The 13,143-nt window shown below is 42.3% G+C and overlaps 3 protein-coding genes across 3 annotated transcripts; 2 read left to right on the top strand and 1 right to left on the bottom strand.

The window, feature by feature from the left end:
• Positions 1-690: 690 nt before the first annotated feature.
• On the top strand, positions 691-7,426 carry def6c (DEF6 guanine nucleotide exchange factor c). The gene is made up of 12 exons (XM_079183516.1): positions 691-908; positions 1,584-1,724; positions 2,178-2,360; positions 3,017-3,247; positions 3,333-3,479; positions 3,605-3,713; positions 4,531-4,760; positions 4,839-4,946; positions 5,188-5,354; positions 6,141-6,339; positions 6,439-6,529; positions 6,798-7,426. Exons 1-12 carry the CDS (start codon positions 813-815, stop codon positions 7,007-7,009), a joined length of 1,914 nt encoding a protein of 637 aa, XP_079039642.1. The 5' UTR covers positions 691-812; the 3' UTR covers positions 7,010-7,426.
• Positions 7,427-7,696: 270 nt separating this feature from the next.
• On the top strand, positions 7,697-9,480 carry mcat (malonyl CoA:ACP acyltransferase (mitochondrial)). Its single transcript, XM_079184070.1, has 5 exons — positions 7,697-8,204; positions 8,356-8,443; positions 8,533-8,750; positions 8,869-9,006; positions 9,152-9,480. Exons 1-5 carry the CDS (start codon positions 7,806-7,808, stop codon positions 9,425-9,427), a joined length of 1,119 nt encoding a protein of 372 aa, XP_079040196.1. The 5' UTR covers positions 7,697-7,805; the 3' UTR covers positions 9,428-9,480.
• A 124-nt stretch (positions 9,481-9,604) lies between these two features.
• bik (BCL2 interacting killer) lies at positions 9,605-12,085 on the bottom strand. Its single transcript, XM_079184072.1, has 6 exons — positions 12,049-12,085; positions 11,936-11,964; positions 10,819-10,921; positions 10,469-10,621; positions 10,273-10,387; positions 9,605-10,172 (listed from the first exon to the last, which is right to left on the bottom strand). The coding sequence occupies exons 3-6, from the start codon at positions 10,911-10,913 to the stop codon at positions 10,056-10,058; spliced, it is 480 nt and encodes a 159-aa protein (XP_079040198.1). The 5' UTR covers positions 10,914-10,921; positions 11,936-11,964; positions 12,049-12,085; the 3' UTR covers positions 9,605-10,055.
• Between the last annotated feature and the right edge of the window lie 1,058 nt (positions 12,086-13,143).

The raw sequence follows: 13,143 nt of genomic DNA, 5'->3' as shown, positions 1-13,143 counted from the left end.
TTCCTCTTAACGCCTCTGAAAACTATTTTGGGTTGGGTACTTTAATGTGCACTATTTATGACTTCTACTCTACCAAAACAAATGCTCCAAGGAAGGGACATAAAATGGCTGCAGAGTTGTGCAAATATAAAATCACTATCACATTATTAAGCATCACATTGATACATTGAAGGTTTTTGCTTGTAAACTCATTTATATTACAACCTTAAAAACACACAAATCATATAAATCATGGAATTATTTTGTATTTTGATTGGTTTAAACCCCTTAAATATGTCTAACCAAAATAAATATTGCTTTAGGCTCTTTGCCCAAATGGGTGTGTCTTTAAAGCCACGGTGAAAAGTCTCCTCAATCTGATAACACGGTGTCCTCTATTTGTTTTAAACTGGCGTCACTTTGAGGCAATCTAGTCTGGGTAAATGTCTTATATAGCTTGGATATCTGTAATTTGCCCTGTAAGTCTGTACATTGTATTCAGATACACGTTTTCAAGAATAGATGGCAAAAAAAATGTATCCAGAATATATTGAGAAGAATGTAAACTAGACTTGTTTAAAGTGTTTGACATTTGCAAAACAAAAATCGTTTTAAAAACATGTATTTTGGAGTAAAGTATAGGCCTCTAGCTTTACTCTCCGCCTCTTTAAGTCTGTCCTACATCTGACTCCGCAGTTTGCTCAGCAGCCTGTACTCTGCCCCACATTTTATTTGGCAATTCTCACCACCACTCGCTTCGCCCGTCGCTGCGTAAAAGCCGCCGCGCTGCGCTTGGAAATGTACTTGTTTTTGCGCACAGCGACGTCTCCAACATGGACTTAAAATCTGAGCTCCTCAAATCCATCTGGTACGCTTTCACATCTCTGGACGTCGAGAAGTGCGGGAAAGTGTCCAAATCGCAGTTGAAGGTAAGCAGGACTGTTTGTGGTCATTTTAAGATCAGGAAACTGAGCGAGGGGCGTGCGCTGGACACAGAAACAGACTTTAACTGTGCTATGTTTTATTTAAATCCCTTTTTTATTGTGGCTGAAGACAAACCAAAAAGTCACCAGTCTCAATGGTAGTCTGTCGTATATGTTGTGAAATACTAACTTGTAGTCCTATTCTATGGGAATGAACTTTAACTCTAAACACACAAACGCACTACAAGCTCACACACAAGTCCAAATATTTGAAAAAGCTTTACTCTTTATAGCCCTGCTCATACTGGCGGCCCATCTGAAGCTTCAAGCTCAAAGTCCAACCTCTCTCTGTGGCCCAGAAACACACAGTAGTGAGATAATACCCTCACTATGAGTGTTTCAAATAAAAGGCAAGACAGAACAACAAGTACAGATCTTATTGAGCTATTTCCTCCCTCAGTGAGTGTTCTTTTTTTTGTCTGTCATGTTGCTCTCCGTCCAGTTCCTACATGCCCGACTGAGCTCCCATAGGAGAGAAGAATCCAGGGAAATAGCAGAAAGCTGCCCTGACATGCTATGGACCAGCTGTCTGTGGTTATGTGTGTATGAAGAAACAGGGATGTGCACAGACGAAACCCTCAATGCTGTGTGCTTATGTGCATCTGTATGTCTGTTCTTCAGGTGCTTTCTCACAACCTGTACACGGTGCTGAACATCCCACACGACCCCGTGGCTCTGGAGGAGCACTTCCAGGATGATGATGATGGACCTGTGTCTAATCATGGCTACATGCCATACCTCAACAAATACATACTGGATAAGGTACTGTGGCTGTGACATCATCGCCTCCAGCAATTAAATAATTATTAATTAAATGTTTATATTTATATTTAATATGTTAAACAATAATTCGTTTTTTCTATGTTCTGTAAAAACAAAGCATTGGAAAGTACTATTTTATTATTATATTGATGTTATTTTGGAGTTAGGAGAACAAAATAATTTCAATGGTTGAGTGATTTATAATACCCATCATGTCCTGGAAATGTATTTGCTTTGGACAGCAGTCTATTAATAATATTGATACTGATATGATATTAATATTGACATTAATATCAATATATTTGGTGCTATTTTGGGGTTAGGAGAAAGAAATAATCTCATTGGCTGAGTTATATATAATACCTATTCTGTCTGTTGTTAAAACCGTTTCCATCAGATGAAGTTTGAATCCAGGTTTATTACGTTTCAGTCATTAAGACTCTTTCATTTCAGGTCCAAGAGGGGATGTTTGAAAAGGAGAAGTTTGATGACCTGTGCTGGATGATGACCATGAAGAAGAACTTCAAGGGGTTACCACCGGGGGCGCTGCTATCGCAAAGAGACTGTTTCAAGCTCTTCTGTTTATTCAACCTCCTGTCTGAGGACCGCTACCCACTGGTGATGATACCGGAGGAGGTAAAACATGTTGATTTTGGTGTGAAACAGGAATTTGACGTAGGACTCAACGTCAAGAGCGACTTGATTTCAGGGAATCGATTGAGACTCAAGTTCATGTTCATTTTATTTGATTGCATTATTTACACCTCAGAGTATAAAATGTAAACATTTTAACATCAAGCAACCAAAGAAAAGGGGCACATTCTGATAGAAAATGCATTAGAAAGTGGCAGAAATTCCTTCCTTAACATTCACTAGGCAGATAAAGATCAATAGAGTAAATAACCACACAGGGAAACAAGGAAACACAACGGGTTTACAGGCAGTCACACGAGACACTCTGTAATCTCCTAATTGCTAGAAAGACATATAATTCTCTATATAAACCCAGCTCGTGTCCCAGCAAAGTCAGTGTTTCACATTTTTTTTTAACAGCGGAAAAAAAGTAAGTGCAAGTAAGTTAATGAGTCTCTTCCTTCCGCCACTTCCTTCATAATGCTTTTGGTTTCCTGTCGACAGAGACAAAAATAAACGGCTGTTGTGCTATCAGCACAGTAGCTTTCCTCTGTAAAGGGTTACGTCACAGAAATACACTGATAAAATATGTTCTTGATACTCTCAATATTTATTATTTGTGGTCTCTTTTGCAAAACGCTCGCAATATTTGCTTTTAGGTGGAGTATCTCCTCAAGAAAATCTCCACAGCGATGAGCCAGGAGTGGGACGGGAAGCCATTAGAGGACTTCTTATCCCAGGATGCCACAGTGTGGGAAGGCGACATGTCTGTATGGACCTTCCTGGAGCACATGGGTGCAGGCCGGCTGCTGAGGGTCACCAGTGCCGAGGCCTTCGGTCTGGCTTTGGATGAGGTCTTTCTGGAGATGTATCACAACGTCCTCAAGAGGGTAGAGAGTGTTCTCTGTATCTTCCTGTCTCTGTTTGTCGTCTTCTTCTTCGTCGCTCTTCTTAAATGAGGTCCCTTGTTTCCAGGGTTATATGTGGAAAAAGGGGCATGTACGCAGGAACTGGACTGAGCGTTGGTTTGTGCTGAAGCCCTCCTCCATTGCTTACTACGTCAGCGAGGCCTTGAGAGACAAGAAAGGGGAGATCCAGCTGAATAAGAGCTGTATCATAGAGGTGGGTGAGGAAATGCAAACACTGCATGTTTAATTATATGGTGCCCAGGCAAATGTTAAGATGTAGTCCTTTACAGCACTTAAATCCCATAATCCCTGTATTTGAGTCTCTTCTTTCTGTTTCAGCCTATTGTAGACAGGGAGGGGAAGCGCTGTATGTTCTGTGTGAAAACTCACAATAAGACCTTTGAGATGAGCGCGTCTGACCAGAGGCAGAAGGTGGAGTGGACTCAAGGTGTGTTGGTGTGTATAAGAATAAGCATACAGAGTCAGAAACTACATTTTGACTGCAGTGATTTATCGTGTGTGGGGTCACCGGTACATTCTAGTTTAATTCACTGGTTTCAGGTGAGACATTGTAAAGGATTAGTTTTACATTTTGGGACGTTAGAGGAGAAGATAGTGATAAATAAATATGAAGCAACTGCTAGCTTAGCTTAGTATGAAGACTTGAAACAGGGTGAACCAGCTAGCCTGACTTTATCCAGTCTTGCCATTGTTGTTCGGTTTCCAGGCAAACAATAGAGTCTCCATGAAGTTACCAAATAACCGCCTGTAAAACCACAACTTGTCATTTGTTGCTTCTGTTTTTGTAAAGATTGAACAAACAAGATATCATCTGTAAGCTTTTATGTTGCTGGTAGGTAGATTTTGTTACTGTTGGGCTAGCTGTTTCCCCCCCCATTTCCAGTCTTTATGCTATGCTAAGCTAATTGACTGCTAGCTTCCTATTTACCGGACAGACATAAGAGTGGTATTGATCTTGTCACCTAACTGCAAAAAAGCAAATAAGTGTATTTCACGAAATACCAAACTGTTATTTTCAGTATATTGATGTTCTATATTTGATATTTGATGACTCAATATTTGATTTGACTCATCATCTTACACCTGGATTAGTCACTGGCAAAACCTACTTTATTGGCCATAGTTTATTTTAGGGATTTGTGGTGGAGATAAGCTATTGAACCACAAAGAAACACTCTAAATAAATAAAACACCATTAACAGTATCTACAGTACCTACAGTGTGTATTTTTGCTACCTCTCCAGCTATTCAGACAGCCCTCCGTCTCCAGAGCGAGGGCAAGTCCTCCCTCCACCACGAACTCAAACTGAAGAGACGCGTCCAGCGGGAACACAGCCACCGGGAGCGCAGCCGGAGCGCCCGGAGCAGCTGCAGCAGCCGGAGCAGCCAATCGGACGACTCCAACATGCAGGAGATGGAGAAGACGGAGAAGGAGAAAGACAGACAGGATTCAGAAATAGAAAGCATCATACAGGTAAGATGCGGAAGGACTCAGTCGAGGGACGATTGGTCATAGCTCAGTTTTAACCTTTAATCTTCATCCGTCTTGCAGCATGCACGCGAATTAGAAACCAGACGAAGGGAGGCCGAGGAAAAAGAGAGGAAGAAACAGAGGGAGGTGCAGATGGAGCTGGAGAGACAGCTGAAAGAGGCCGAGACGGTAAGAGAAAGGTTTTTTTTAGATGACAATGGTTATTTACAATTTGCCGAAATTGGATTCAGAGTCCTGAAAACAGCACAAAAACATTGGCATTATAAAAGTCAGGCTTAACCTTCAGTGATTTCTAGTGGTGGAGAAACGGTAATGACATTCCTGGAAAAGGTGATTCAGGAATAGGTCAGTTCTTTCCACCCAATTGGTGTGTATTGATGTGCATGTGTGTGTGTGTGTGTCCTCCTAGTTGAGAGACAGCATGCAGGCAGAGATGCAGGAGAAGGAAAAGGAGGCTGAGCAACAGAAAAAGAGGATCCTGGAGTTGGAGCTGACGCAGCGGAAACTGGAGGCTGCTCTCAACATGGAGATCCAGGCCCGGCTGGAGGAGGAGAGGGCCAGACTGGAGCTGGAGAGGTAATAAACAAACACCCACAATATTCCCACTGAAACTCCAAATCACATGTTTGACACCTTCATAAAATTGTGACCCATATTTTATATTGTTGACTTTTATGTCGATGTATCCACAGATTTTCAACACAAATATCTGTAGGACTTGTAGGAGAGTGTCACATAAGCACTATGTTGATGGGACATTATGGACCTGAGTAATGTCGAAACAATATTCATAGTGCAACATGAAAAAGTCAATGAATTTTAAAACTTTTTTTCTATCTTGGGGATATTCATTCTCTAAGTTTTGGGACTACTTACCCATAATGCTTTGGGTATTGTAAACAGGAAGTATAATGTTGCCAAGGAGTTAATTAGCAATGGGTCAAAACTCTGCCTGTATTTGTTTACATTTTGGCAAATTAGCACTATTAAAAGTATTCAGAATTACCTCTTAGCGGTCTCTTTTTGCAATGTGCCCATGAGTGTATACATAGATATCACTGGATTACTTTTATTCACGACAAACATACATACAGATCGTGATTTCATCAAATAGAAATCACACTGAACATACAATAAAATATGTGTATCATGTCTATGTGTTCAGATGTGATTGAGTTATGATTCAGAGAAAGAGCATGATTTTTACACAAATTGCAGCAATTGGACACGTCAATTTTGTGTCACAGTTGCTAATGCAACTGCTGCCCATGAAATTTGAGTGGGCCACGTCTCTCCCTCTGAGGACCAGCAACACGCAATTTGAAAACCTATTCTAAACCAAACCGAACTTCTCCTCTCCAGGTTGCTGCAGGCGGAAGAAGCGAAGAAGAAGCAGTTCCAGCAGCTCCAGGAGCAGCAGAGGGCCTTGCAGTGCCTCAGCCCCATACTGGAGGCCTCAGACGACAGTCCAGACGATCACACCCCCTCAGCTCTTCACTCGGCCTCTCAGGAGCTCCAGGATCTGCAGGCTTCTCGCCAGAGGAGCCACCAGCACCTGGAGGTAAGATAGAGACAGTGTGTTTGGATTGCCTCAGTTTGCAGCATGTTTAACCCTTTGAACAGCCCATTCGAAACCACTTGTTCGATTTTCTTATTTCAGGAGTTACAAGAGAAGCTGAGGTATGCCAGTCAACACGTACGACACTGGAACGTCCAGCTGAACCGCCTGATGAAGCCCATCGGTCCTGGAGGTGCAGTAATGCTCTTAGTCTGATCAAAATAACTTTTTTTAGTTTAAAAATCCTTCAACAATAATCTGGATCTGCATCAAAATCGAAGCATTTGTTCCCTGAACTATGGTCTAACTTTCCATTCAATTTGATTGAGATATTTTGTTCGATATTCAGCTAATAAAATAACAAATAACTCCTAAAATTACTACTTTTGCGATCCTGACCTAAAAGTCAAATGTTTCATCACAAAGATCAAACTCTGTTTTTATTGGGGTTTTTCTTGCAGAACGTTTGGAACATCGCCTATTATCAAAAAACATGTGTCCCAAAAAGGAAGGAGCGCTGGCCAGTAATGAGTTCATCTCCAAATTCAAGATCAGAGCGGATCAGAACAGACAGACACCAGAAGACCGCGAGACGCTGGAGGAGCAGATGGAGGCTGTAAACCTGTCAGATGGATCAGACGAATCGCAGAGAAAACCCAACGGACAAATGTGATCCGAAAAGTTTCAAATATAATTCATCATTTGTTTAAGGATGAGAGTGGAAAGGAGAAGGAGAAAAGCTATTTACAATAAAGAAACGTTGTATTATATTTATATTTTTAAATGCAGACTAACATCAATGATGACAAGCACAATGTGATGCATGATTTGACGAAGATCGACTGACATTTACAGTTCTGTACAATACATTTTATTGGTTAATAATAAAACATCATTTTGTGATATTGGTCATTTCTGTGGGCAACACATTTGAATTACCACAACATCTCTCCCACAAATATCTCTCTATTGTATCCTGATAACTGAACTCACAGGAAGTTGTGTTTGTAAGTAATAAATCTGGCAAAGTTATTGTTTCTACTGTGTCTTAACTAATACAGTAGGGCAACTAATTAGAAAAAAAGACAAATGTCCTTCCCTGGTGTGCCAATTAAGTTTTATTCTTCAAAGATACATAACATATTAGGGATCATAACAATAAAATGAGTTATCATGAATTGTATTACATGTTTTATAAAGTTATTTATTTAAAGAATGTTAAATTAATTGTATTTTATACAATGTCATGATGACATATTGTGACCTCTAGGTGGCGCTGCAGCAGGAAAGGACCGAGACGTGAACCGGAAAGAAAATAAATTCAACCCCACCAGTGACGTCAATAAACATGGCAGCTCTCAGGACCGTGTCACGCTGACCGTTAGCTACGATATTTTTTGTTTTAAGTTCATTCATTGCAGTTTTTCCAGGCAGATTATGGGTCTTTATTGACATCATCGGGTGACGCCATGTTGTCATCAGTGGTCCCCAGAGGGACGGTCCGGTCGCTGGTCTCTCTGAGCAGGAGACTGTCCACCAACCAGGATGGAGCTCACCACCCTCCGCCGGAGACCTCCGCTCCTCTCCCGGACAGCGAGGAGCGGAGACCCGCGAAGGACCCCAGCGGCTGCTCCGTGCTCCTCTTCCCCGGCCAGGGTAGCCAGTTCGTGGGCATGGGCAGAGGGCTCCTGAAGTACCCGAACGTGAAGGAGATGTTCTCGGTAGCCCAGAAGATCCTCGGGTACGACCTGCTGTCTCTGTGCCTGGAGGGACCCGAGGAGGAGCTGATGAAGACGGTCCACTGTCAGCCGGCGGTGTTCGTCACCTCACTGGCTGCGGTGGAGCGGCTCAACCAGGAAAACCCAAAGGTGGCTGATAAAAATAAATTATACTACAGTATAAAAATGTCGGTTATAGTAAAAAAATACAATGTATTATACTTGTATTAAAAGCAAAAGTACTTAATAACAATGCATCTTATTTAGATTTCTATCTGACTCTTTACACTTCTGTCCACAGGCCATTGAGACGTGTGTTGCTGCTGCAGGGTTCAGCGTTGGAGAATTTGCTGCCCTGGTATTTTCTGGCGCCATGAACTATGCAGAAGGTAAACGTGTTTCTTAGCTCGTGCATGTCAAAGATGTTGCTCGGGTTTAAAGTTAACCTGTCATATGTTACCCGCTCCGTGTCTTCCAGCTCTGTATGTGGTGAAGGTTCGTGCAGAGGCCATGCAGAGAGCATCAGAGCTGGTTCCTAGCGGGATGCTGTCGGTCATCGGTAGACCTCAGGCCCAGTATAAACATGCGTGTGTGCAGGCCAAAGAGCACTGCAGCAGCCTGGGGGTCGAGAAGTCGGTGTGCTCCGTGGCCAACTATCTGTTCCCTGATGGCCGAGTCATCGCAGGGCACCAAAAGGTATGGAGCAGTTTTGAATCCAAAATACAGCCATGAACAGATATGATATGATAGAACATTCAGCACAACTGATGCTGAAATAATAATCTCATTCAGCGTCACTGTGTTGTCTTCTCAGGCTCTGGACTTCCTGCAGGAGAACTCACGGCGTCTCCAGTTCGCGAGGACCAAACCTCTCCCGGTCAGCGGGGCGTTTCACACCGAGCTGATGCAGTCGGCTACTGAGCCCCTCAGAGAGGTGCTCAGACAGGTGGAGGTCAGTCAAACTTTTTTCTATTGCTTATTTCTTCCATTTTGGGCTTCCACAAGACACACACATTAGCCGCCGCTCTTGGAAAGGTTACACACCGTGACTGATCGAGTGCTTGTCGCCTAACTCGTGGATTTCTCATCCCGTTCAGGTGCGTCGCCCCGAAATCAACGTGTACTCCAACGTGGACGGCAAACGCTACATGAACGAGAGCCACGTGCGCCGGCAGCTGGTGAAGCAGCTGGTGTCGCCCGTGAAGTGGGAGCAAACTCTGCACGAGATCTACGAGAGGACGCAGGGGAGGAAGTTCCCTTACACCTACGAGGTCGGGCCGGGGAAGCAGCTCGGGGCCACGCTTCAGAAGTGTAACCGGAAGGCCTTCATAACGTACGCTCACGTGGAAGTCACCGCTTATGAAGACTTATAAAATGGGGCCTCTGTGCTCATTTTAGTGTGGACATGACCAGCAAGACCTGTTAAACCTGCAAGCTCCTGTGGTTGCTTCTTACGGTCTTGTATTATGATTATGTAATTAAATGTTTTTTTTATTAATGAAACTACAAAATGTCGTTATTTAGAAGTTTATTTGCATGAAAAAAGAAACAGAAAGTCCAGCTCCCTTCATTTTTTTTATTAAGCCAGGCTGCATATTTGTAAAAATCTTGGCCTCTTAAACCAGTAAGAAACTAATCTGGATACAAAAGACTGCAGGCCAGCAACAGTCCGGTCATGGGAAACATGCTTTTTGACATTTAATACATCTGTGAACCAACAAGTCACTGCTACAATACGCTGGCTAACTCCCTGGGGCAACACTGGAAAACCCTTTTAAACAATTCCCACATGCCCCGACAAATTTAACAGTATTATTGTTTTGTTTTTAAATATTAATTACGGTCGTATAGCGTCAAATTCAAAACACCTTTCAAATAGTATAAAAAGAGAAGTCAAAGTAAACGGCAGAAACAAACATTTAGCAATAATTGTCATTAATTTGCAAACATATTTTGGTCAAATATATAATGGCCTAGAAGACCTGCTCATGGCCCTTCTTTTTAGGCTTTCCATTCCATCCATAGTGCCCCGAAGATGGTCACTGCAGCCACCAGTGCCACAGTCACCAGTGCTCTTCTGGTCCAGCCAGTGCAGGTCGCTGGTTTCAAACTGGACACCTGTGAGATGAGAGAATGTCACGTTATTCTTTTGATAATTTAGCAGCAAAAGAAAAACAGCGATCAGACACGTTGTACTCCTATGATGTGTGAGTGTTACCCAGGCTGCCCAGGCGTCCACTCTGAGCATCCCCTGCCCAGGCGCAGCGCTCGCTATCCAGGCCTTCACCGCAGCAGACAGACCCTGGAAGCCCCATAACTGACTGTGGATATCTCTGGACGACAACAAGTTACAATGTCTTAACAGCCAGTCATGTAAAAAGGTAAAGATGTAGATTTTTATCCTGATTTCATACCGATATATGGTCCTTGTCAGTGCCTGAGCGGGTCTCAGCATGCGGAGAGGAGCTGGCAGCCAGTTTGGCAGTCTGCCGGTCCACTCCTGGTCCAGCTGATCTCCGATTACAGCCAACTGGCGCCCAAAGGCCCGTGCGGCTCTATCATTTATCCTGCACATACACAAAATTACAGTATAGTGTGTACATTTTGTGTTTTTTTATATTTATGAAATGTAGAAACAAACTAAAGACTCAAACTAAAGCCTTTTTATACATATTGTTTGTTTCTGGTACTATGGATCCCACATGGTCTGTTGCCTGAAGCTGCTGTTGTTGTGACTAACGCAGGTGAAGGGCCGGTGCTGTACCTGAGGTTCACGTCAAACAGGGTATCCGTGTCCACCTCACCAGGTCCAGCCTGGAGGGACACGACACGACTCCGCTGTCTTGTTTGTTCCACCATGTTGTTTGCTGAGAGGAGAAACCGGTATTATTCAAATAAGTCACATGAGCCCACATAAGAGAGAGAGAGAGAGAGAGAGTTCCATGGTTTGGAAGCGTTATCGCTGCTTGACTCCCAACGTTCATAAACAGGCTGTGTAAACACGGGCTCGTGTGACCAGGATAGGTGGTGGCTGTATTACGGGGGGGGGGGGGAGGTTGGTAAAACAGGCTCTCCCAGGTTTGAAGAGATGACATCACCTGTTGGATTAAGTCCATTTACTACTGTATACACCAACACAAGTGTGGTTAAGTTCTCCCTTGTGTGTCCAGAACTCGTGTATACACGAAACTGCATCTAATCTACCTTTTATTACTGGATTTATGACTTGTTATTTTCCCCCAACTGTCAGGTGTGTTCCCTGAAGCACGCACCTGTCCTCAGACCAGTTCCTGGTGTACCTGCACTCGTGCCTTAATGCAAATGCACCATTTCCATAACTCAAATCAACCAAACTGCCATTATTAGCTCACCAAGAAGAAATAAAACACCCATGGCTCCGAATAATGTTCTCATGGACTTTATATATACATTTACTTGATATAAAGTAGAGAACAAAGTTTGTGTAAAAAGTATAATTACATGGATTTATGTTTATTGTGTTTATATATATTTAAAGACAAGAACGCCATCATAATATAGCCCATAAATGTGGGAACCGTAATAATATGATCATGGCTTAAGCTCCAAAACAATATCCAGAGGACAGTTTTTGAGCAGCCTGTTGTTCTCAGCCATACTGTATTGTCATAACAAAGAGATGAAGTCATCCTTCACACCCAAAGCAAACAAAGGTCGTTTTGAAGATCATAGATTGCACATTCGCAGATATTAATTCATCCTAAAATGACTAACACCCTTTACAAAACAAGTATATAGTATGTTGGAATAGTATTATGTTAGAAATTAAACAGATATCTATGCTCCTGCTCGGACAGTAAAACAGGTGCATGCGCAATAAAAATAAATAGAAGTAAACCTACCTTCTGTGTAGATTAAAGTGGACGCCGCCCTGTAATACATACAAAGACATAATTGAAACGTTTTGTAAGTAATAAAATAAAGAAATATTTGTGTGGTGTTTCCCTGTACTTACAGCAGCGTCCTTTAATCTTGTTGCTCTCAGGTAACTGCCACAAATATGACTGAACACGCCTTTACATGCTGCGACCAAGAGGCTGCTACCAGCAGGGGGCGACAGGATCCCCGTCGAACAGAAGACAGCTTTATTCCAGTAAAATTCATTTACATTTCTGAATTCTCGGTTTTTATTTTCTCTATTTGCTCATACTAACATAATCTTTGTCTGCAAGGGAAATACAAAAAATGTTCCCAACATCTTTCAGTGTGGAAAGTTATTTTGCATTCCTAAACACTAATATATTCAATCTATTTCCAATACTGTCCGGTACAATTGTGTTGCTGCTATGTTGCCATTTTGTGTGATATTCTCCTGTTCTGCATAGTTTTATTCATTTATTTTCCAACTTATGTAATATGTTGTACTTATTTCTTTACACTTATATATTATAATAATATATAATATATGTATATCATTATATGATAATACAAGATCATGTCCCTTTGATTCAATCGTTTTTGTAGAAATTTTAAGTCACTAAATGTTTTTGTAAACCTATTTGTTTTTATTCACAAATTATTTTTATGTCAAATTAGTCTGTAAATCAGAGGCACAGATACAGATATTTAAAGATATAAACCACTCTTCATTTATTTCTGCACTGTGCTTTAATACTGTTTTAGCAAACACTGCCCCCTGCTGGTCCACTGACGTAACGACGTCGAGCAATGACATCACCGCGTCCTCCGTTGCTAGGTTATGCTTCCGGAAGGACCAAGCCCAGAACCGACGTCGTTTAACGAGCGTGAGACATTTCTTGATTTAAGAAAAATCCTTTCAAAAAAATCGCAATTAAGTCGCAATTGAATTCATCGCGTGTGTATATGTCATCAATTTTACAACGACTTTTATTGTGAAGAGTGGTTTGACCGCGGTGGGCGTCTCATCACCGTTGTGCAGCTTTACGACGCTGGGGATCGATGCATGTAGTCTGCCTGCTTGCAATCAAACCGCCAACACGGATGCTGCTCATTTGATGTAAACCGGTGCTAACAACGATGCCGACAAAGCTGTCGCCGTGTCCCGCCAGCTAAACGACAGGCTGGTGAG

Source organism: Pholis gunnellus, assembly GCF_910591455.1.
Source record: "Pholis gunnellus genome assembly, chromosome: 22".
Classification (NCBI taxonomy): Eukaryota; Metazoa; Chordata; class Actinopteri; order Perciformes; family Pholidae; genus Pholis; species Pholis gunnellus.
Note: the sequence above shows the minus strand (reverse complement) of the source record. Positions and strands in the feature narration are given on the sequence as shown.